Raw genomic sequence first — 25,516 nt, 5'->3', positions numbered from 1 at the left:
GAGTCGAAGAATAAAAATATAATGGTGGAAATGAGCAGAACAGTCCAGGTCAAATACATGAGCGTTAACACTGGAATATAACTGTAACAGTGAGGTGAAGATGATGGTTAAAGGTTGTTTTTTTAGTCAAATAAATGCCGACCTTCTACTGTACTTCTGTTTTGCTGTTACATGTAGTTAAAGGTTAGTTCCCCTCGGTGCGATGTTTTCTCAGAGCACTTCAGCCTCATTTATTTAAAAGAAAAAAAATATTCCTCCCCAGTTTTATGATTCATTTAACACTAGTTGCTCATGCCTGCCTGCGCAGTAAATTCTTAATATGTACAACATGATTTAATTATTGCTTCACATTTAAGATACAGACACACACACACACACACTCTAGTGATTTTAATTAATGTTTTACGTTTGTAAAATATGTTTTCTTTTGCATTCACTCCATCACCATATGCAGTGATACAACCTGCGAAAGGATAGGAAACTGATTTATATTTAAGTACAAATCCTGTCCAAGAATACCATTTTTGACCTTTACTGAATACGTAATTGTTATTTAGTTTGTTCAAACCTCCTTCTTTTTCTTATAGAATATTTTTTATTATTATGGTGGAAAAGTCAGAGCACTGACAGTGTACAGTATTTTGAATGTAAATGGTAAATGGCCTGCATTTGTATAGCGCTTTACTCAGTCCCTAAGGACCCCAAAGCGCTTTACACTACATTCAGTCATTCACCCATTCACACACTGGCAATGGCAAGCTACATTGTAGCCACAGCTGCCCTGGGGCGCACTGACAGAGGCGAGGCTGCCGGACACTGGCGCCACCGGGCCCTCTGACCACCACCAGTAGGCAAACATGGGGTTAGTATCTTGCCCAAGGATATTTAGCATGCAGTCAGGAGGCAGCCTGAGATCGAACCACCGACCTTCTGATTAGTGGCTGACCTGCTCTGCCACCTGAGCTACAGCCACCCCAATGTAATTGGAATTAAATGAGAAAGAGCACAAAATTCATAAATGTAATGAATTTAACATTTTGGCTCAACAACTGGCTCATCAGGGTGATTCTTAAAAAACAGTGTTTGAAAAAAAAACTACTATAGCCATTAAGAAAAAAACAACTTTACAGTTTTAAAAATTTAACTCTTTTTAAAAGCAGCGCCAGAACATTTTCTGCACAACTCAAGTAAAAACCTAAATATAGACTCCCGAGTAGATGAGTTCAAACGCCAGCATCTTAAAGGCTTTCGGGAAAACTGGTTGTATTTAGTGATGTTCCTAACAATCAGTTTTATGAGGTAAAATGTATATATTTATATATAATTATATCCAAAGTACTTCATTTTGAGAGTAAAGTTGACTGTCAGTCGAGTCCCATAGTTGTAGTTCTTATTATCTCAGCGTGTTTGTGTGCTAAATAAGAAATAGGTTCATCGAGCCTATTAAATCAATCGCTGATCAGATCTTATTTAAAAATGTGTTGTTTTATACTTTGTTGAGGTTAATTCGAGCATCTCTTTGTAGATTTGTTTATTTGTGGTATTTTTATTTGTCTTATGTTTTTGGCTGTTTGGCATCTCTGAAGTTATTGCTCTTCATTTATCTGGGTTAAATTCTCATTAGGTTTCTTAAGAGTGACCTGTCTATTGTATACAGTTGTTTTGTATCTTTGTGGTGTTTTATTGTTTGGTAGCTGTTTGTCTCATTAGCTCTTAGACGTATCTTTTTAACTGTTGTTTTCCTCTTTTTATCGGTTAGATTTCTCTTTGTGACTTTCACTGCTCTCTGCGAAGGAGAAGTACTTTTTCTGAAGCTTTGCAGTGGTTTTGCAGCTGCCTGTAGTCTTTCTCTAAGTGTAGTTGTGTCTCACATCTCTTTACTGTGTTTCCACAAGCAGTGTCAATTCAGTGAATAAATTCATGCAGCCTTTGCCTAATAAATGTTTCACAATAAAAGCTCTGTTAAGGAAGCTCTTAATGTGAAACAGGTTAGAGGAAGTGTTGAGTACAAAATGTACTCATTTCAACCAGCCAATCAAGGTGATGCTTTATACTAAAATGTGTGGAGGAAATATGGTCTGCATCTGTAAAGTTTGCGGTGTCTTTGCAGTAGTTTTGCATTTCTGCAGTTTCTAATCTTGTTGCCTCGATCTCTGTTTTTATTTGGTTTGATAATCATTTTGTTCATTTGATTTCAAGCCAAGCCTTCTCTGGACCTATGCCCTGTTGCCCTCTTCAGCCATCCTTCCACTGCTGCTGATCAACCTCGAGGCCATTACTTTGCTTGTTTGCAGCTCTGAGTAATGAGAACAAACTGAAAGCATCAGTTTGGGATTCTCGGGTCAGAGACGAGTCCACAGGTCGTGAACTCATTGAGCTTTTATGTCTGGAAACAGAGTTTGTTTTCCCTGAAGGTCGGCCTCACTTCAGCGATTTACATCCCGTCTTCTTGATGTTTTCATAATGTGATCTTTGGTATTTGGAGGTCTGACTTCACCTTTGCAGGCTTTAACTCAAATGCTGCTGCTGAGTTCAGCTGCCGAGATACCTTTTAGCCACAAACCTTTTTGGCTGTGATGAAATTTTTGTCAAACCTCTGCAAAATGTCAAACTTTTCAGGAAAGAAATTAGTCCTTTTTTTCTGTTTTTACTTTTACCTTGAGGCAGTTTGGAGTTTATCTGCTGGGTTTTAGGAGGATTTCATCAGATGAGAAGTTGAAGGATCCTCTCGGCCCTGAGAGAATTAAAAAAATCCTTCAGTCCAACTTGAAAAACGTGCAACACTGCTGCTATGAGGATTTCACATGATGGTAGTGATACCAGAGATTCTGCTGGATTTAAACAGATACTTGGAATTATAATTTAGAACACCTAAAAACAAAATATAACATAAAATAAATAACAGCACATGAAGTCCAAAATACATGCTTTTCATTTAAAATTAAAGCTCATCGTTGTAGTTCATAGTAAATAAACATACAAGCTAGAATTGAGGCCCAGAATTGATTCGTTAGAGTCCCAGAGTGTTGAATGTGAAGATTTCTGCTACTGACCTTTTTATTAAACCATTTTAACCACTGTGGCCTCCTGGAATTTGTTTTCAGACCAAATTCTGCTGAAAGTTTCTCAAAAGCCACACACAAAAGGAATAAAGAGCTCAAAGTCTGACCTTTTAAAGTGACTTATATAACTGTTTTCTTTTGTTTTGTCCAGCTTGGCAAATTCAAGTATTAAGTCAGCTATACAAAGCTGCTCCGGCCTATTGATTTTAGAAAACAATTTATTATTACTATTTATTTATTTACTCATTTTTCAGTGTTTAAACAGTAATTCAGGTATTGTTGTTTGTAGTTATTTTTATGTATTTGAGGGAAGGAAAACCTCTTAATAATTTGCTAACTAATGCTAACAAGGCATATGAAGTCTCCAACATGGGTAAATTAAAGTTGAGGTAAGTTAACGGACCAGAAAATGTTAATATGCCCACGACAATGCAATACTACCTTGGCCCAAAAAAAGCTTGAAAAATGCTACCCCGGCTAATAATCGAACCTACTTTTGCTTCCTGAGTATAGCAATTTCCAGATGAACAGTATCAACTTTTCGGGATTTACTTACCTGGATGATTGAGCATGCATCAAGACGTTGTTAAAGCTAAGTTTTGGCTAAATGTTGACCTTTTCAATAAATGCTAACTTTTGCTAAAAAAGTGGCTAACAGATTGCTTTTTAAGATGGTAAAATGTAAATTCCTGAAACATTTTTTTATTTCTTTATAAATAAAATGCATATTTAAAAGTTAAAAATCAAAAAGTTAAAAGGGCTAAAATTCTGGCTAATTCAGCTAAAAGTACAAAGAGACGTTTCGTAAAAAACAATGTAAAAGTAAGAAGAAAATAACTGGCAACACATTCTCCAGTGCTTAGCAAAGAGTTTAACAACAAAACAAAATTGACAAAATTTGAGTAAATTTGTTGATAAATGATAATCTTGAAACCTGAGATAAATAGCATTGCTAACGTAGCATAAGAGGGTAAGCTACACCACTGGTTGAAAGTGTTTTTCAGTGGAAAGTCTTTTCTTGAGCTTGGAAACTGTAATATAATGTAATTTGAGTTACTTTAGTGGGGGTCATTTTAGCAGAAGTAAAATAATGTATGACTCTATTTTGCCCCTGGAAATCCCTGCAAGACCCTTGAAGGTTGCCTGGAGTTTGATGGATTTCAGTTTGAGAGCCAACAATTATATTTTCATATCAAAAAAGACAGAATGCGGCTCTCTGTTTAAATCTACAGAGTATTTCTTTTTTTTTAATTTAGCAGAGCAGACCCCTCACTGTAACCTCCATGAGAAAGCCAACAGCTTCTAGACTTCCAGGTTGTGTCCAGTTTCTTCCAGGTGGTTCCCAGACGGTTTCCAGACCTGTTCTCGCATATTTCTCACTGTTTGCGTCGTCTGTGGATGTTTATCTGGTGGCAGCTGTTCTCTCAACGTGCACTCTGCCTAGCAATATGGTACAAACCTGTACACATGCAATGTACTGCTCGTCATGCCGTAAACTACAACTCCCAGGGTTCCCAGAGGGAATCTGGGTGATGGGGGACGCTGGGTTGGCCATATCGCAGTGTGGATACATGGAGGAGCAGAGGCAGGTTGATTAGATTGGATTTGTAGGTGTGTTGGGGTGGACAAATTAATGGAAACATGCAGATGATGACTGATGTTTGTACATCGTCTGCATTTCAGTCGGTTTTAACTTTATTTAATTGTAGTTAGAAAATTTTGCTCTTTGGTTTCTGATTATCTCTCCATCTAGTTTTGACCCATTTTAACTCAAATAACAGTAATAAAAATGACAAGTTTTTAAACAAAAGATCTTTTGTTTAAATGCTTACTTCATTGTTGTTTTTAACAACATCTAAAATGTTTATTTGCATGTTTTTACGATTTGAAAAATAGACGATTCGTTCACATTAAAATTGGACGTTGATTGAATTTTTGCGTTTAGCTGCGGGTGAGGGTTTGCAATGCAGGGGAAAATGTAAGATCCACTCATATTTTAGTGTCTCACAGGGAAAACTCACAGATCAGATGAGTCTAGATTTAACCTGAGTGTTACAGTTTTTGCTTTAAAATGTTGAGTGTGTGTTTTGTGCCAAGTTTGTGTGTCTGGGTGTGAGTTAAAAAGGCTTACATGGGTGTGTGTGAGATTTCATGCTTGCGTTTCGCTCTATAGTGCATCTTATGAGGACGTGGTTGTTTTTCCTCTGAATTTCTCACTTTTCCAGTTCATATTTATGTCCTGATGTCACACACGCACACACACGCACACACACACTCTCTGGCTGCAGTGTTGCGTCACACAGATGATTTTTCGATTGCAGAGACAAATATGCTGATCGTCATGACAACGCTGCCAAAATACAGCTGGGGAGTAACCTGAGTTCAGTGTGGGAGAAGTGAGTATGTGCTGGTGTTCCTGTCGTTGTGGGGACATGATCATTGGGTCACTATGTGAGGACTCTCGCTTTCTTATGGGGACAAAGACCGAATCCCCACAAGGTCAATAAACCAGTGGGTGAAGAACTGGTTTAAGATTGGAGTACAGTTAGTTTGATGCTAGGATAATATTACCATAAGGTTAATTTAATCTTACAGGTTATAATATAAGGTGTGAGTAAGGTTAATTTCAGGTTAGTGTAATGGTAATACACTATATGTATATATAAAATGCAAAAATAGCATAATTCATATTTAAAAGCAGTTGGTTTTCCAGTCAGGAGCTTTCAGGAAACTGAAGGTGTTAAAGAGAGTTCAGTTTCTTTGAAGTGGGGTTATATACGGTCCTGAACCATAGCTGCTGTGTTTCCTGCAGCAGGAATCATTAGGCTCCGCCCCCTAAGAAGATTTTATACAACTAAAGGAATCAGTATGAGTTCAAGTGGGTGATAGCCCTTGCACTTCACCAGACTCGATTCACAAAAAGTGGAATTTATCCTCATAAAAACACAGCCATTCTTAGTCTACTGGTGCTGTGACTGGTTAGTTAGTTCTGTATTTTCACTCTGTTTAGTTTTGGTGTTGCAGTGAGTTAGTTTGGATTCACGCTTTGAGTTATTCGCTGTTAGACCAGCATTGCATCTTTGTGGATGCTGCAAGAAAACTTTGAGAGCAGCTGGAGAGTGCTGGTTTCTGCAAACACACCAGATAATAATTTTAACATTAGGTTTAATTAGAAGTTAGTGTGGCTTGACATATTGTTAGTGTAATCTTAGAATAAGGTTAGCTGGTGCATATCTGAAGTGAAGAAAACATGGCTGTGTGAAACGACTTATTCTTATATGACAAGATATGAGATGTTTTTGCAGAGTGTATGCTGCAAAGAAACACTGGGTTACTCTCTGTCTGTCTCTCTCAGGCAGTATGAAATAATTATGGGATGTTCTGTTTGTCTCTGTGCTCCAGGAACTCAGCAGGGTTTTTTTTTTTCCAGCACATATACAACATCTCTCCAAAACATTTGTACACACACACACACACACACACACACACACACACACACACACACACACACACACACACACACACACACACACACACACACGTATTTAACCTCCAGCTAGCAGGAAACAACAGAACACGAACAGGAAGAATCTACAACACTTTCATGTTAAAACATCTCTGCTGTGTTCCCGTTGGCTCCAACATGACTCCCGTACAAACAAGACGCCTTATTCAGCCTCTTACATCCTGGCCTCCGAATATCCGTTCTGAGCTGTTTACTGTCACAAAAGTTTAAAAAAATAAATAAATTATTGTGTCTTCTATTATCGCCACAGGCCTCCAAACACTAGGGGGCGCTGTAGATACTCGCTTTGATCCAATCACATGTTCTTGTTTACTGATGGGCTTTTACATAGAAATGGTGCATTTTAAATATATTTAAATATATTTTAAAATGTTTTAAAATATATTTTATATATTATATATTTAAATAAATTTTAAATATATTTTGTAGTTTTAGATTCAAACTATGGGATTATGATGGTTAAACAAACTCACAAGGGCAGGATAATGTTATGATAAGGTTATTGCAGTGTTTGGCTTACGTTACTGTCACTGTATTGCTTGAAAAATGTTTTGATATGAAATTAGGATGAGTAAAGTGAGACTAATGAAACAAGGTTATGAAGGAGTTAATATAATGTTACAATAAGGTTAGTTTAGTAAGCTTAATGGGATGACAAGGTTAATGTTAAGGTTATTGTAATATTTGTTGTCAACAATGTTAGAAAAAGCTGTTTCAAAGTTTGGATAAGATTAGACTAAAGTTAGTCTGGTGAGCCTATAAGGTCAGTATCCTGTTAGGATAAGGTTTTGGTAAGGTTAGGATAATGTTGCTGCAGTATGATTAATCGGCAAGGTTAGGATAATATTAAAGGATGGTTAATATAATGTTTTATATAAGTTAGCAAGATATTAGACTTGGTTTTGGCTTATTATAAAGTTAGTATAAGGTTGGGGGTAAGGATAGAATACTTTTACTGTAATGTTAGCGTATAACATTTGTTTTAAGTTGCTGTGAAGATAACGTGAGGAAAGGGCTTGGGTAAATGTGTTACAGCGTTTCATTTAGGCTAATGTTAGCATCATTTTAGAGTAAGGTTTGGGTAAAGCTACTACACAGCGAGGATAAGGTTAGAGTAAGGTTACTATTACATTTTAGTTTACTGTTAGCATAATGTTTGAAAGATGTCTGGTTAGTGTTACCTCAAAGTTAAGATAAGGTGAAAGTTTTTTGGGTAAAGTTCTTGCAGTGCTTGGTTTAGCTAAATGTTAGCATCATTTCAGAGTAGCGTTTTTTGGTTAAATAAAAGTTACAAAATTTCAAATAAAGTAAAATTCTGTTTTCTGGTTTATGGTATAGTGTTGTGTAAGATATTGCTGGGACAGTGTTAGCTAAAGTGTGGACATGTTTCATGTTTAGATATCATTACCGGTCTGTTGTAACAACCATATCAGAGTCAGAGAAGTTTAGAGCAATTAGCATCTGAAAAATCTTCCTCCCTGCAGATGAACTCCTTCATGTGTTTTTAGATTTTGGCTTTTGATCCTTGCAATGGAGTCATCATGTTTCCAGCCTTTTGGAGCGATGGATTTTGTGCCACATTATTTTTAAATGAAGAAAAACTTCCCTCCGGTCACAGAGGGGGAGGAAGAGGCGGGGGTGGGAGCATCGCTTTCTTTTTTTATTATTGCGATCAATTCAGATTGATTACGTTCACATATTTAACGTGACGTGCTCCTCTCTTACTGCTGCTTCATTTGGAGGAAAAAAAAAGAAAGAAGAGGGGGCGGCCGGATGACGTTCCGCCGCCGCTCCTGCCGCCTCCTCCCAGAATGCATAATGGCGGCACTCAATATTTCAGACGGAACAAATGAATTGCGCGAGGCTCTTTTAGCAGAATAAACTGCTTTTGCGCGTCAAGACAAAGTCTGGGGACTAAGGGACCGAGGACCTAATGTGTTGTGACAATAGACAGTAGAGAGGCTGTGTTTGTGTGTGCGTGTGTGTGTGTGTGCGTGTGTGTGAGACAGAGGCAGATCTGTTCCAGGGACTGTTTTAGTGCCTCATCAAATATTTAGTTTGATTGTACATGGTCCTGTAATTGCCATCTTGGCTTGTGAATTATTGATGGCGTGTAGCAGAGCCAAGGAGGGCCCTCATCCACACACACACACACACACACACACACACACACACACACACACACACACGCACACACACACACCGCTCGCTCATGTGCTGTAATAAGGCCAGACAAAAGCAAAGACACACACACACACACACACACACACACACACACACTGAGGCTGGTGCTGAGGCCAGTGAATCATCATGTAATGGTAATGGGCATGAAGCTGCTCTTGTTTCATATCCTAATTAGCTGCAGAGGAGCATCATCTGAATTCCTCAGTAATTATTTGAAGAGGGTGTTTCAACAACACGGCAGAGTCAATATTAGACTTTACTCGACCTTCTAATGAGGCGGCCCTTCTTCTTCCTCTCCTTCTGATGTTTTTGTAGCTCAAGCTGCCTCCCAGCTTCTCCTTCTTTTATTTTTATTTTCTCGCTTTTGTTTCTCAGCTGCAGATCCTCCACGGTTTGTTCGTTAGCTGCAAACAAATGAGATGTGACGGCGAGGCGGTTAGCGGGTTAACCAGGACGGATTGCTGTTAGCTCGCCGGCGGCCCCTGCTCGCCACGCTTGGCTTTGTGTTTCGTTTCAGTTTTGTCACCCGTAAGATGAGCTGGAGCTGGTGGCGAAGGCGGCAGCGTGCTGGCCCAGACTCGCCGGGCGGTCAGGTGGTAAACTTGCAGCGGCAGGCGGCGTGGTGGCTTCTCACAGAGAGCATCAAACTGTGAGGGTGAGCGGCGGCGGCGGCTGCAGGATCAGCAGCGCGGCAGCTTTTAAAAATACTCCTGCTGAAATATTGATTTTTTTTTTCTTTTTCTTTTTCTTTCTTGCCTAACGTAATAAGTGAGAGACTCCAGGGAGGGCTGTGTGTGTGTGTGTGTGTGTGTGCGCGCGTGTGTGTGTGTGTGTGAGAGAGAGAGGGAGAGAGAGAGAGAGAGAGAGCATCCTTGCAGCCCTCAGAGTGTGTGTGTGTTCATTTGAACTGTGTGTGTGTTCATCAGGGCCTTGTAATCTGAGCCTGACATAATTGCTTCCCATAGTGCACTGGGTGTGGTCGGGGTTGACATCATCTAGAGTAGCCGGCGAAAACGCTGAAGTCAGACCGACGCTCCCCCCGATGTGAGCTAATTTAGCTTTAAAGGCGCTCCACTGGAACAATTACACCAGCCGCGGTCACTTTCCTTCTTCCATTCAGAATTAAAGGCCTCAGCAGCGATCGACCACTCACAGGAAGGTTTCAGGACTTTCTACAGCTACCACATAAACATGGAGGGCCTAGAGGTCAGAGGTCAGCCGAGGATGACTGAAAATGACTAGAAATAACCAGACACTAATGAATAAGTGACCAAAAACAGAATATGTATATATATATAAACTGAGATCATCAAACAACTGCGGAGAACCACAAAATGGCTTTAAAAGGAGAAAAATTACTACAAAGACAACAATGACGCACAAAACAACGACACTGAACTGTAAAACGGATCCAAAGAGATGAAAACAAGAGCAATTGGAAGCAAAGCAATGAAACACAATTGAATAATAACCAGAAATGGAGATGGAGAAACACAAAACTACAAGAAATAGTGCAGAGAGAGATAAAACGACTTAAAAAAGACACAAAAAATGACTTGACAGAAAGACACAAGGTCAAAGAAAGCCTTCAAATAGACTTGAAATAACCGTAGAGAGAAACAAAATGAGGCAAAATCCCAAAGGACACAAAACAACCACAAAGAGAGAAAACGGGATCAAAAAGAGAATTTAAAGGACACAAAATTACTTAAGACAAACAAAACGACCACAATGACACACACAGGCCGACTTTAAAGACATAAATTCGCTTCAAAGAGACAAAAAAGGAGCCCAAAGGACACGACATGGTTTTAAAGACCACAAAGTGAGAAAAAAAATCCCCTTTTAACAGCTTTCTTCTGATTCGCTGCCCCTCGCAAACAGAAGGTTCAAGCAACGGGAGGGTAGGATACAGAAACATTTATATATACTTTTGTTACCCGTCCACCTGAATCCACAGTGATGTAACCTGACGTCCACTTTAAAGCCGTGTGTTTCCTGGGTGCTGCCGCTCTGTGTGACGGGGATAATGGGAACGGTCTGGTGGATGGTGTTTAACGTTCCCACAGGGGAGAACCAGGTTTGTGATTTAGTTTTAGTTCTTAGGAGGGGAAATCTTTTTTGACTTTAATATCATGTTGAACACAACTGCTGTTGTGTATTCCCTCCACGCCGCCTGCCAGGCACTGCTCTCCTGAAGGGCAGCGCTGATTTCAGAGCTGCATTACGCTCCGCTCTCCGTCCTGCTGTAATTGATTGTCGGTCGGTGTAATGAGGTGACAGCTTACACCAGCAGACCCCGTCTCTCTCATTATCTTTACCTCCTTTTTAAGAGCCAGAGAAGGAGTAGAAGAAGGAGTCGGGCGGGCTAATGACGGAGCTCCGCCTGCACGCTTCGCTTCATTATTTATTGTGTTTTACTAAGTTTTCAGGGAGGAGAGCGGCGCTCCTTCACTGTCTCCTCGTCCTCTCACCTGCAGTGCTGTCGACCTGATCCTCAGACTTTCAGCTGGTTTCAGTGAAAAAAAAGTAAAAGGAAGCGATCCAGGTGAAAACTGCTTCCTCCATGTCAGGTTATAATACTCGAGTACTGCGAGTATCAGCCTGGTTAACTGCCAATCAGGAAGCAGGTAAGTTCCACTGTAGGAACTCGAGGTCAGTTTTAGTATCTCTGTGTGCTCCGACTGCAGGACCTGCCCTGTGGGGCTTCTTTAGGGCCGTTTAAGGGCAGCTCCCTCTCGACAGCTCTGGGAGGCTGCTGGTTAAACTGGGAGAGGACTGCAACTAGAAGCCTGTGATGTCCACGTGCGAGGTGCTTTTAGTGTAACTTGGACACGACCTGCAGAACCCGGGGCCACCAAGAGATCATGGCCCTGTTTCAGAGGCCGATACGATGCAGCTGTGTCATAAGAGGTTCATTAGCCCTGATTCATGCCCTGTTTCTTTCAGTTTTACTTTAACCTGCTGGTCAGATTTACACATTAAATAGTATGCACAGCCACATCCACCAACTGTTGGACAGTGCTGACAGCTCAGTTGCACTGATGATATAACCTGGTGGGTTAAACCACTGGTGGGCCACTGTACTTTTCAGAGCCACAGAGCTTTCAGTGCCTCCACCCCGGTGAGGGTCATTCAGCTTCCTGAGAATGAGAACGACCTGAATTAGCCACACCTGTCTGCAGAACCACTCCCAGAATTCAAACACCTGGCTGGGATCGTGCCGGTCCACCTGTGCAGATCCGGTCAGGGTCTGGGAGGTTCCTCAGGAGTTTTTATGATGTGGGGCGCGTTGATTCACTGGTGGAGAACAGCGAGGGTGGTGGTTGGGGGTATCAACATCAGCAGAACGCTGACCTGTAACCAGATGCCCGAGCTGTCAGTGGTTTTAATGTTGTGGCCGTTCTACGTTTACATTTGGACTCTTTCCTTTGTTCTGATTTTACACAAAAATAGTGCGTGCAGTATGTCGACATGTGCAGATATTTTTTTTAAAAATGTGTGTGTGTGTGTGTGTGTGTGTGTGTGTGTGTGTGTGTGTGTGTGTGTGTGTGTGTGTGTGTGTGTGTGCGTGTGCTTTAAGTGCCAGTGTGGTTGAAAATAGATGTGCCTGCACTGGAATATTGTTGGTGTGTACACAGTATATACTGTATGATTGTGTGTATTCCATTGTGTATATGGGCTGTGTGTGTGTGTGTGTGTGTGTGTGTGTGTGTGTGTGTGTGTGTGTGTGTGTGTGTGTGTGAGCCCCTGGTCTTGTCTCCAGCTGCGTTTTAATTCAATCCGTATCGATCCATATCAGCTCTCTGAAGGACTCAGTATCATCTGAATGGAGCTCCATATTATTCTGTTCACTGCCATAAAGGGCATTAGAGCCTCCAGAGCAGCAGATCAGCTTTCAGTCGATACACACACACACACACACACACACACACACACACACACACACACACACACACACACACACACACCCATCTCGCCGCCTCCCTCTGCCTCCTCGCTGTGTCTCTTTAAAGGCTCAGTTCACCCCCAAATTTTGAGGAATACATTTGATTGTTTCCATGTAAAGTGTTTCTATTTCTGACTTTATTTATTATCTACACGTAAATGATATTTGCTGTTCAGACCTTGGATGGCATCTGAGGAATGTGATTGGCTGCAAGAGTGCAGGCACTTCCTGATGAAGATCAAGTACCAAAACACTACTTTAGGACAGCGTGCAGGCAGTAAGCAGCCCTGTGAAATCCTTCTGCAACACGCGCATAACTGAGTTTACAACAAGAGGAAACGGACCTTTGCTTTCTTACAGAAATATCATTTGTCTGTTAAATCTAGGGACACAAATAATTTATATGAGCAACATACAGATGTTATATATCTCCATGGTGAACAGATTTTAAATCCAATCTCGAAGCTTTGAAATATCTTTGAGAAACATCTCAATTTTAAAAGTATTTGAAGCATGCTTAAAGGAGCACACAGCACATGTATTTATACAAATCTGACTTGTTGTGCAAAAATGTGTGACATGTTTTTGCAGGGTTTGTGAACACAGGTAGAAATGAATAAAAGGAGCGGTGGTTAAAGAGTGTGTGCTTCAGTAATCAAAGTTTATGTTGGAATCTTATGTCATTACGAGCTGTTACGGTGCAGCTGCCGTGGCGCTCGTCTCCGCTCGGATTCTGGATCTTGTTCAGTTTCTACGTCTCGTGTTTCTGTCGTGCATTGTCACATTAAGTGTTTTGTGGTATTCGTAGTAAAGCTGCTGTATCTAATGGGGGCCGTTATAAAGTAAATAAAAAAGGACAAAGCTTTTGAAATAAACCGGATGAGGGGGAAGAAGTCCCCTCTGGGTGAAACGGCTGTTTTAAGATGTAAAAACATGAAAGATTTTAATGAAAAGGGGTCAAGTTTAAGAGTGTTTACGCTTTAAAAACGTAATTATCGAGAATCTGGGGTTAAGGTGGAAGTCCTGCGAGTACAAACAGCCTCTAGCATCCATCCACTGATAAAGTTTTATCAAATATGTCTTAGTTCCATCATTAACGAGCAACTAAACAACGTTTTTGGTCCAAATTTGATTAGAAGTGTAAAAACGCCGTCAGACTGCACAGAACAGTGAAACAGGCTGAGCGCCCGCTGTGTGTTTTTAAAGATATTGTTACTGTCTTATTAAGGTGGAAATCGATGCCGACCTCGCAGAGCCCCCATTTATATCCGCTCCCGCACCCCCACCGCTCCTCATGCACTCCCAGCATGCTTTGCTAAGGCAGCAGAATAAGGAGGAGGAGGTGAAAAAGATGGGGTGTGGGTATTCTGCTGAGGTTATCCCCTGGTTAATGTGACATGTCTGTCTGCGACCTTGCCGCTTGTTAACTGCCCGGATTATTATTGTGATAATGTGGCAATTAAAAAGGAAGCGCACCATGAGAACGGGGTGGAGGGGCTTATGGTCCGAGAGATGGATGTGCACAGATTACAAGGCAGTGGGAAATGCATTAAGGTGGCAATCCATTCTGACCCCCCTCCCCCTCCCCTCACCGTCCTCCTCCAAAGCTGCTGGTTATTACCGCCCATCCTCATTGATATCCATTCCCAATCAATACTCCTCTGCTGCCGTAAAAATCGCCGTAAATCAACGCGCAGCGAGCGAGAGATCGGGCGCGCAGGAGGGAAAATCAAAAGGCGGGCCCTAATGAGACGCCATAAGTCTGCAGGAAGTGTCGACCGCCTTTATCAAGACGCCGCTGCAGAATTGTAATTTTATCTGCTGCTCAGATAAAGAGACGATATGTGACCTGACACGAAGAAACAGCAACACATTCAGCCCTGAGACAGGCTCCGTCCTCTCAGCCTTTCACAGGAAGACGTAGCAAATCTGTGCAGTTGTTAAATAAATGTGTGTGATTTTAGCTTCTGCATGCGGTTTAACATTTTACGTAACCATATAAGTTTATTTGGACTAACGCTGGTAAAACTCCTGATGCAAATGAGCGTCCTGCAGAGTCTAACTGAGCCCGGCTTCCTCTGATTCTCAAACTGTGCCTGTGCTCTGGTTCACTTCCATTTTGAGCAGCAGTTCAGATGAAACTAATCGTATTTCTCTCTTTTTTTCCTGTTTTGTCTACACATCTTTCAGATTCTTCCTGAAGTTCTTCCTCAAGTGCAATCAGAACTGTTTGAAAAATGCAGGAAACCCGAGAGACATGAGGAGGTTCCAGGTAAAAGTCCAGCAAGGAAGCAGTTATCTTTCATGAAAAACTAAAAATCCGAAATAACCCTGAAAGGTGTGTCCACAACAGGTGGTGGTGTCCACTACAGTCAACGTGGATGGTCACGTGCTGGCTGTGTCAGACAACATGTTCGTCCACAACAACTCCAAACATGGCCGCCGTGCCCGACGACTGGACCCCTCTGAAGGTAAGATGTGACTCAAACAGATCAAATTATTGAGCAGGGTACAAAGTTCTGGTTTGGATTTTTTTGTTGAGGTAGAGTAAAGACAGAATCATAAGCTTTTGTCAGAAGTTTGTAGGACTCATTCTGTAGGTCATGTCGATCAGAAGATGTGTAGAAGGTTCAGCTGCAGTTGTGTTCAGTCAGTAATGGACCGCAGCTGTTAAAAGAAGTACAAAAAACTCTGAGGTTGGGATCGGTTTCCCCAGCAGACTGCAGGTTTCTGGCTCTTTGGAACAAGGTGAGAGGATAAGCAGCTCACAGGTTAATCTGGTCTTCCTGCTTCACGTTTGGTTGTTGTTACAGAGAGAAACCTGCTGTTTATTAAGTGAAACGTCAGGCCTGTATGAAGCACTCTGCCGGCTCAGTGTCCTGCTGGACGTTGTGTTCCTCCGGGGGACGGCGAACAAACGCTCCGTTCTTCCACCTTCCACAGCGACCAAATAAAATGCATCATCCGCGTATAAACTTCACACAGTGAAACTCGACTCTGAGAGCTGGAGCTCAGCGGCAACATTTCCTCTGAAGTTGTAAACTTTAACGCCACTTTGCCCTGTCCCCACTCTAATAAAACCCGATGACATAAGGCTCTCGCTTGATTTGACCTACTTGGAGTGCCAGGAGGGAGGTGCTTAACCAAAGCTGTAGCAGGTTTTCTGGGCAGAATCAGTAAAACATATTTCATATGTGCTCACCGAGGAAGCCCACCAATCACATTCTGTTATATTCTGTCAGAGCATTTTGACACGAGTCAGTTGGAACAAATCAAAAACCTGTTTTCCTTTTACTTCCTTGTCCTGGTTTAAGTTTTAGGCCTTGGAGCAGCAGGTGGGTGGGGTTACCTGCAAGTCCTACAAGTCAACCTGAACAGGTTCACATTAACTTCCTGTTACTGTCTAAAGCTCTTTAGGCACTTTGTCTTGTCCCATTTGGCAAAGCCCACTCGTCTGGGTAACAGAAAGCCTGAGGTTTTTTCAGAGCAGGCAGCCAGTGCGTTTCCTCTCTCATACATCAAACTACCTCACTTTGCTGTTTCCCTCGACTCTGTTAAAGATGTGAGGCTTTGCCAGGAGAGATGGTGTAACTCCTTCACTTGTTAAAACTCACTTTGAACGCCAAACTCGTGGGGCTCACAGTACGGGGCGCTGGAAGTGTCAGGTGACTGTCGGTGACAGAAAAGTCAACAAACCGGCTTTCTTACGCCGCTCTTCCTCCTTAAACAGTAAAAAGTCCTCTGACACCTCCCAAACCACATCGCTCTGAAGTTTCCCTCGACTTGCGTTAAAGTTTGAGGTGTTTCCAGGAGCGATGGCGTTCCTTCACTTGTTTTAACCCACTTGGAAGCAGGCGGGTCTTACAGGGCATCAAGAAAGCAGTTTGAATAAATACACTTCTGCATGGACTGCCAGCACTTATAATTTAGTGCTTTTAGCCAAACACCGCCCCTCTGAGACACACACAGCAGAGTCCTGAAACAATTCGGCACCAGACATCCACCGTGCCCTCCCCCAGATGCCTCCCTTTGCCGTTTCCTCTGACTTTGAAAAAGTCTGAGACTTTTCCAGAAGCCGGTTATGTAATTGTCACGTTTGGTTTAACCTACTTGCAGCACCAGGTGGGTGGTGTTTATCACACTCGGGGCATTTCAGTCGAGATAAGGCTATTCGATCAAAGAAGAAGCAGCTGCCCTTTTTCTGAGCGTGCCGTCCTGCAGGCCCGTCTCCAACCGTGTGGCACGTCCAGAGCTCTAAAACAAACGCTTCTTGACACTAATCTGTCAGCGCCTTCAGCAGGCTGGGATCCTCGTGTTTCTCACCTGTGAAAGTGCCTCGGGATATTTAGGAAAGTTTATCAAATCAGCAGTCAAACATTCATGAGCACAAGTGTTTTGCACTGAGGATGCTGCGTGTACTGTACGGCGTCCTGCAGGGGCCAAAAGGGGATCGTTGTTTACCAGCCGGTCCTGTATCTCAGCCCACGGAGGGAAGCTCGAGGCCTTTCATCTCATCCAGCCTGGGATGTTTTCAGAGACGATAAAAAGCCCCAACATCTGCTCCCGCCTTTGTCACCAGCTCTCAGCCTCCCGTCTCCTCGATAAAACTTTCCACCGCCTGCTCCTCGTCTTTGTGTTCTGTTCATTTGATTTGAACCCCCCGTCGTTCCCCTTCCAGCACAACCCCCCCTTCACACCCGCTGGACTGTTTGTTTACTGCTGTGACAAAAGGGGGAAATTAATAAGGAGGTGACAATCGAGTCCTCGGAGCGGCAAACAGCCGCGGCCCTCTGCAGCGGCTTCAGGGGCTGGGGAGGCCGAGCCGAGTCTTTTCATCTGGAAGAAGTTAGTGCTGCAGCCTTAGAAGGGCAACAAGCATCCTGAAGTGTGGTCCCCAAAGCAGCGTCTTTAAATATCAGTTCAGTCTTTCAGCTTCCTGCTTAGAAACTTGACACATCCAGAGATTTGCCTGGAAACTGGAGATGAAGCCAAAACATTTCCTCCTGATTTAGGGAGGCGCTGGTCTGTTTTAAGAAAGACACGTTTGTTTCCAACCTGGATTACTCAAATCCAATAATCCAGACTGATAATCAGTATTTAACGGATGGAAACCGAAGGCTTTGTCTCTGGAGTCCCTCCACTGTAGGTTCTTTAAAAACATCTTAAAATCAAATCAAATCTTTTAGCATTGGGTGAATTTGTAAATAATGATGTTATTACCCTTTAAAGCCTGAGTGTAAACTGAATGTTTATTCAGCCTTCTGACAAAAATTAAAAAAAAATGCGTTTACTTACATGATTTTAAATTTGTTTAATTTTTGCTACATTCGACATTCTTGTGCAGTTTATTTGTCACAATTTGATTGTTGTAAACATAGTAAAGCATTTAGCAAGATGTAGGGTTTAAAAAAAAACTCACAGTGATGACATACACGTCAGATACGCCACACGTGGTGTTACGTGGTGTTAAACCTGCCAACAGGGTTTTTAGCATTTTAGCCATTACAGATGCCTGACGTGTTCGTCCTTTAAGGTGGTTTCTGTGCTTCTCTGTCAGATCTGGAGGCACCTTAAGCTGGTTTTATGTCGAATTTGTCCACAGGTTGATTTATTTATCACTTTTCAGTAAAGACGGCAGAATCTGGATGTCTCTGCTCGCGTCGGGCCTTCATGCAGATGTATAAATAAAATGTAAAATAAGAGATTTATCTAAATCACTCAGAGCTTTCTCAGTAAGCTCACACTGCCAGTAACTGCTGGCAGAAAGTCATTACCGCGCTGATAATAATGGAGAAAATTGTAACTGGGATGTTTAATCGAGTCTTTGAATGCAGCTTTATAGATGAGATCACATAATAAACAATGAGAGACTCGTTCATGCTCTGACTGGAATATCAGATCGTCCTCCCAATAAAACAGCTCTCGGTCCGGGAAAAGGTTGTAAAGCTGCGGAGCCTCGGCTTGCTTTGCGTCCGTCCGCCTGTCTGACTCGACTCGACTCGAGTCCGGACACCAGTCTAGTCATTACGGAGACACTGTTTATGTGGAGAACCTTATTGATCTCTGTGGCATTGGAAAAACCAATCATTTTGCATTTTGTATTAGAGGGGGAGTGACAGACTGAATCTGGCTGAAAGCTCTCTGTGGGTGTAAGAAATGTCACAGCTTTAAGGTTGTTAAAGATTTGTTGCCTTTTTCATTACCTTCCCCAGATGAAACATCTAAACAACGATGAAAATATTACATCAGACTCGTCGTTCTCTTCCTGCTCGCGGAAAGTATGAATCTCACGTCGGTCTGCATGTGATGCAGGATGAATTCTGACCTGATTTTCAGGAAGCAGCGCGTTTCAAAGGGCATTTCTCCAGGAAGAACACACACTCACATAGTTTGATGGACGTCTGAACCAAAGTGTTTAAGCTGGCAGATAAAATGTAACAGGTTTTAGATGAATTATGTCACAAAGGCCTGCAGACCTCCAGCCCTGGAAACCTCCGGTCACGAGTACATTCCCAGACCGGTTGGTGACCGGTTGGCTTGAGGTTGTCAGGTGAGGTGAGTCTCGGAGAGCCTCGCTGTGATTGCTTTGGTTGAACGGGACGAACGCCGACTAGAAGTGTGGAGCTGGTGCTGATGGGCCCATTAGCTGAATGAGCTCTCTAAAACAATCTGATGTCTGTTACTTGACCTCTGTGCGACCCCAACTGTCACTCATGCTGCTGTCATGCGTTTGTATGTTTCCGAAGCAGCCACTCCCTGCATCAAAGCCATCAGTCCGAGCGAAGGCTGGACGACCGGCGGCGCCACCGTCATCCTCATCGGGGACAACTTCTTCGACGGCCTGCAGGTCGTCTTTGGCACGATGCTGGTCTGGAGCGAGGTGAGACGACTCTTATTCAGATATCACACGTTAAATGGTTTAACGGGTTGTTTAAGGCCCCGTGTTTGGCACGCTGACATTTTTTAGGCTGATCGCAGTGAAGAAATAACTCTGGCACAGAACCTGCGCTCCGAGAACAGCTGCACAAACCGTACATCATGTTCTCCATCTTCATCTTTCACACACACACAGACACACACACACGCTCGTATCGTAGAAACACCTGCGTCTGTGTCTGCAGCAGGTCTGCGTGTCCCCAAAAATATGCAGATTCAGTGCGAGCTGAGCTGCAGGAGGAGCTGCGCATACGGTGCACCATGAAATATTGAAGCGAGTCCAGAAGAGCAGAACACCTGGCGGGGAAGGAGGGAAGATGCACCTCCACACGCCGACGGAGCTCCTGACTTTGATCAGCGTCGTGTGGCGGCAAGCAGACGGACTCCAAAGCCCAGCATCCCTCTGAACACAGACTGCATGCTGACCCAGATCCCAGTCAGGCGGTCGGCGCGTTCTTACTCAGAAAGTTTTAACAGGAAGAAGAATCGGCTGCTCTCGTTCCGCTCCTCGGTTATCGTTCCAGACATCAGCTGCTGTTTGTAAAACTCAATATTTATCGTGTAGAAGAGGCGGAGAAATCTGTGGGCGATACGGATGATAGAACTGATGGGTGTGATCAAAGGTCGTGATGCCGAAGCTCCAAAGAAGAAAAGCAGAAGTTTGAGAAGCAGAGATGGATTTACAGACGCAGACTGAGGGCAAATTAAAAACATGTAAAACCATCAATTTTACTGTAGTTTGAGTAAAAACTCTCCAACATGTGAGGCTCAGAAAATTAGCTTGTTTGGAGATTTTCCCGTCATGTGTTGCAAAATTCCAACCCAGCAAAAACCTGCTGAAGACACATCTTTGACTGAGATTTGGTTAAAAAATGGGAAAATTTACTTTGCAGGTCAGTGAGAAAACATCTGAGTATCCCTGAAAAGTTAAAGGCCTTCATTAGAGTCCTTTTCTTTTTGCCTGAAGCTTAACATCACCCCCTTCCCTCTGAAAAAAAAACTGGTGGGATTTTTCCAGAGTTTCTGTTTATTGTAGAAAATATTCTCTGTGGGAAATAAAAGCTTGGACTTGTTTAGCTCAGCGAGATAATCACAAATTTGCAGCGCTTTTAAGATTTCTTTAAAGTTTGCTAAAAATAAAACGTTACTCTATAAACGCACTAACCACCCACTAACTTCCTGTGTTTGCTGTGATGACATTTACTGTCGTGTCTTACTTTCCGAGCTCGCACCGTCAAGCTTACAGAGCACCGACAGAGACCACGTATGGAGTCACTAAACTAAACCATGTGCACGGGGCTACCGTCCCCCTTACTCACAAAAAACGGGTCCAGACTGTCTTTTACGCCTTGAGCCATCAAACGTTTGAACTCGAGCAGGTTCAGGTGGCTCACTTAATCGTCCCTAAGATGTGAGGAGGGTGAAGGTCTCTGTTTATGGTGTGATTTATGTCGTGATTGTTTTCATGTGCGTATACGAATGTCCGCTGACTTTCCCAACAGGGACAAATAAACATGTTTATCGATCTTTTAACGACTTGTTACCGCCTTCTTTGGGTTTTTAAACTTGTGTTGTGTTATTGTTTTATATTTGGAAACTGCTCAGGTTTAGAAGAAGATGACAGTTTTTTTGTTTCGTGAGTTTCAAAGTCGTCCTGATTATTTTAAAGTTTTTCTCATGATGCCAGGCTGGTTTAAAGACCGCAGCTTGAACATTTTGTCCTGTTTTTGTGTCTCTCGTGACCCAGCTGATCACCCCTCACGCCATCCGGGTCCAGACCCCCCCTCGCCACATCCCAGGGGTCGTGGAGGTCACGCTGTCCTACAAGTCCAAACAGTTCTGCAAAGGAGCTCCGGGACGCTTTGTGTACACCGGTAAGCCTTCAAACCAAACCCCGTCATCAAGGGAAGTTTTCTAAACACGAAAGTTCTCAGAGAGGTTTTAAATCCTTATCCAAAGGTTTGATACTGATAGTAAAGTACCGTCAGTTCAAATTCGCCGCCATTAAATCCGTAAAAGGAGAATAAATCCATCCATTACTGAGGTCTAAATCGTCATGTGATGAAGCTGAAACCAAGTGGGGCTTTCACCCAAAATAAAACGTCTATATAACATCTACAGAGTTTGGGCTCGTCGCTCATATTTCAGTGTGAACGAACTTTCCTTCTCAGTTCTACTGGTTTATGCTGGTTTATACTGGTTAATACCTGCGATTTAAGATTTCAGATCTTGAGACTCGAGGGGTGATCCTCACCGTGGAGGAGTCACTGTAAACACTTTTCCACGTCCTGACAGTGAGGTAAACATTTTCCCCGAACGACTCCCTGCTCTGCTCCTCCTCAGCGCGCCCTTCAGCCTCTTTGTCAGCCGTCAGCAGTCAAACGTCCGAAGACTCGATATCTGACTCTCAGATCAGTGCTTCCACTGTCGCCGATTATTCCGTCAGAATATCCAGATGTCATTCAAAGCAGCAGAAAGGTCAGCTCGAAGGCTGTTTAGCCCGATAAGTAAATGTCATTGCGTCGGGTTGTGAAAGAGGCGAGCGTGTTGGAGTTTTCTGTTTAACACCAGTTTATCGCCGCCTCCTTCCTCTCGCCCTCGTCTTTGTTGGGGGCGCCGCCTCCTCCGACGGCAGGGCCACGCTCACAATGGACGCTCTGGCCGCCGCCTCCTTTTGCAATGCTAATCTGCGATCCCATTTACAGATACGACTGACAAGAGCGGCACGTTGCTTTTATGTGGAGGTGTGCTGTGAATAGAGCCTGTTGTTATCTCAGAGTCCATTAGAGGATGTTCTCCACCTCAGAAACATGCTGGAGGAGGCCTGAAGGAGCTCACAGAACAGCCACACCAGCTTTTCTTACATCAGCTTCAAGTGTTTTACATAATCAGATGAGCTGAGGAGTTTAAAAAAGTCCCCAGAGTGACCTGAAAAACAACAGCAAAGTATATAAAAAGGCTGAAGGCATTTATGCATTATGTGCATATTTCCTGCTTTTCTCTTCTTCCATGTCATAATTAGATTTTTTCTGGGTTTTTGGAGTTTGGTTGAGCTGTAATTGAAATGTGAAGACATTAAATTAGGTATTGGGATGTATATAGCATGTATTTTATGGAAAAAATGATTGATCACTGGGAATGACGTTCATCGGCCTGAGAATCAGATACTGCTTCACTGTCATGCAGTGTTCGCATGCATTGGCTGGTGAGGATGTGGTTTAATGAGCTGAACGAGTCGTTCTGCTGCCAGTGAAAAAACGCACAGCGGTCTGTAAAAACTCTGGTCTGCTCCTTTAATCCAGCCTCCACAATCCCAACCAAGAAACGGGAACATCTGACTCCAGCTTGATTGATGGGCGCACAACAAAACTGAGCATCCCCGAAGGCATCGCGAGGCTGAACCCGACAGGTGGCCGCATCATAACGCCGCTCAGTTTCTCCTATCTGCCGCTACTCGTGCCAGGGAGACGGCCGCATTGTGCACGCACGTCGCCGCTTCATCTGATTTACACATGACACGTTCAGAGACGCAGGAGCAGGCGTCGCTGTGCGCTTCAGAGCACGCTCAGTGTGCCAACAGCGTGTTGTGTTCATGAATGTAAATTGAGCCGAGTTTTAGATACCGGGCAGGCGAGCGCCAGGTAAATGAAGAGAAAACAGCCTGCTGATGTCACTTCCTTTATGAGCCCATACACAACAAAAGCCCTTCAAAACCCCCTGGAAACCCTTCAAGGCTCCTACTGTTTTCACAAGAATACTTGGAGCCTTTTCAAGGACCTTTGGGGTCTGCAGGAGGTTGCAGCGAAGTCTCAGGTGTCTTTGAGTCAGTTTTCTCGGGTTCAAACGGGTGAAGTGAACTTAGATGAGTTTCCAGTGGTTTCTGAGCAGATCTAGCCTTCTTAAGGAAGTTGTAGGCATCTTAGATAGGTTCCAGGATTTCGTCTGGTTGTGTTAAAGGCTTTAAAGGCTTTAACACAGGTTTTTATTGATTCTTTAGGAAGTTGGTATCCTTAAGGAAGTTGGAGTTCTTGATCAGTCTTCTGTATTCTTGAGGATTTTCCTCGAGAGCGTACAAATGGGGTTTAAAAAGATTTTAGGCATCCTGCACAGAGTCTGAAGACTGTTCCAGCGGTTGGAGATGCTCCAGGACACCTTGGTCAGGTTTCAGTGGTCAGGTGGTGGTCTTTAAGGAGGTTAAAGGGACTTGAAGGATCTGGATTTTATAAGGAGGTCGTAGGTATCAGTAAGCAGTCTTAAGCTGATTTCAGCGGCCCTTGGAGAAGTTCCAGTGCTCCTAATTGTTATTAAGGTGATTGAAGGGACCTTGAGGAGTTTCCAGTGTTCCTCAAGCAGGCCAAGACTATTTAATGAGATTCCAGGGGTTATTAAAGAACTTCTTAATTATTTAGTTGGTGGTCCTTGAGGAAGTTGTAAAGGTCCCTTGAGCAAGTTCCAGGGTTTTTAAATAGGTTGGAGGTGTCCTTGAGGAAGTTGTTGGGGTTTTCAGGATTCTCTCCAGTGGTTAGGTTGAAGTTCAGTGTGCGTACCTGCACATTTATACACCCTAAACGGGGAGATGGGTCTCTGCCAGCCAATCAGAGAGCAGCTCTTCTGTGAACATTCCCGTTAGTATTCCCTTGTTTCCTCCCCCGGCTGCTCTGCCTCTCCTGCTGCCTCTCAGCTGAAGGTAGAGTGACGAGCAGTGGGATCCGAGTGTTTCCCAGATTTCCCGTCTCCCTTCCTCTCTGCAGCTTTGAGCGGCTTCAGGATTTGATCCCGCGGCTTCGCTCGGAAAAACTGGCCAAAGGCAAGAAAGCTGAGCGGAATGACAAAAAGCCTGAGAGCTGAAGAGGTTCCTCCTCCTCCTCGTCTTCCTTGCTAATCATCTGCACTCCAAGCAGATTACCACTGAAATACACAGATCACCTGGCTCATTGTGCCACATTTAACGTTTATTTATTTATTTTATTTGCATTTAGTTTAGATGATAAATCCATTTTTACTTTAAACTCTTTTAGTGTAAACTGGTTTTCTGATACTTCTGGGGTTTTTGTAGTTTTGTTTTTGTAGTATTTTCTTTAAGAACTGGTTCTTAGTAGGGTTTTTTCACTTCTTTTACTTTTGCAGTTTAGTGTTTTTGTAGTTTTATTGGATCTGCAGCTTTTCCAGGTTCGCAGTATCTGTAGTATTTTGTGTAGTATTTACTGTGTACACTGTATTTTTGTAGTATTCTGTGATTCTAATGAGCACTTCTCTAGTACTGTGTAGTATACCTGCTGGTTCTGTATCCTGCAGTGTAGCTGTAGTACTACTGTAGTACTCCTGTAGTAGTCCTACAGTGTAGCTGAATTACTCCTGTAGTACTCCTGCAGTACTGTGTAGTTTTTCTGCAGGCCTGTGGTTTCTGGTGTTCCTGGTATCTCCCTCCACTCGGCTGTGGGTGTTGAGTGGCTGGTGCTGCTGGGTCCACACCTCCTCGGTGCTTGTAATGCACGGATCAATGCAGCCTGCGGGGGGGAGGCGCGGGGGAGGCGCGGGAGGGGAGCGGAGCTGTGGGATCGATGGGTGCTGAGTTATTGCGGCACTCGGCCACTGATTTTTAGAGAGCTGTGTTTTCCCAGGAAAGTCAATACCTCCAGGCTCCCCTCATTAATTTCAACCCCTCCATCCCAACTGCGCCTCCCTCCTCCCCCTCCTCCTGCAGCTGCACCTGGGGATCTGCAGCCCTGGAGAGAGAGAAGGGTGGAGGAGGAGGAGGAAGACAGGGAGAGAGAAACTGAGATGATGAAGTCAGATGAAGGGGGAGAAGTGAGAAAAGAGGAGGGAGGGTGTTGCAAACTAAGTTGATGAAGTCAGATC

The 25,516-nt window shown here is 43.3% G+C and overlaps 1 protein-coding gene across 4 annotated transcripts in view; it reads left to right on the top strand.

Annotated features, from left to right (window-relative positions):
• The window catches only part of LOC116329674 (transcription factor COE3-like), a 147,778-nt gene that overhangs the window by 83,741 nt on the left and 38,521 nt on the right, over positions 1–25,516 (top strand). For 3 of the 4 annotated variants that reach the window (XM_039621586.1, XM_031751734.2, XM_039621592.1), the window contains exons 7-10: positions 14,912–14,993; positions 15,075–15,192; positions 19,468–19,601; positions 21,405–21,531. In XM_039621586.1, the coding sequence (XP_039477520.1) occupies positions 14,912–14,993; positions 15,075–15,192; positions 19,468–19,601; positions 21,405–21,531 (461 nt within the window). The remainder of the gene's footprint in view (positions 1–14,911; positions 14,994–15,074; positions 15,193–19,467; positions 19,602–21,404; positions 21,532–25,516) is intronic. The other variant, XM_031751733.1, reaches the window with a different exon arrangement.

This window comes from Oreochromis aureus, linkage group 2 (assembly GCF_013358895.1).
Source record: "Oreochromis aureus strain Israel breed Guangdong linkage group 2, ZZ_aureus, whole genome shotgun sequence".
In the NCBI taxonomy this organism is placed as follows: Eukaryota; Metazoa; Chordata; class Actinopteri; order Cichliformes; family Cichlidae; genus Oreochromis; species Oreochromis aureus.
The sequence above is the reverse complement of the archived record's forward strand: the minus strand, read 5'-3'. Positions and strand labels throughout refer to the sequence as shown.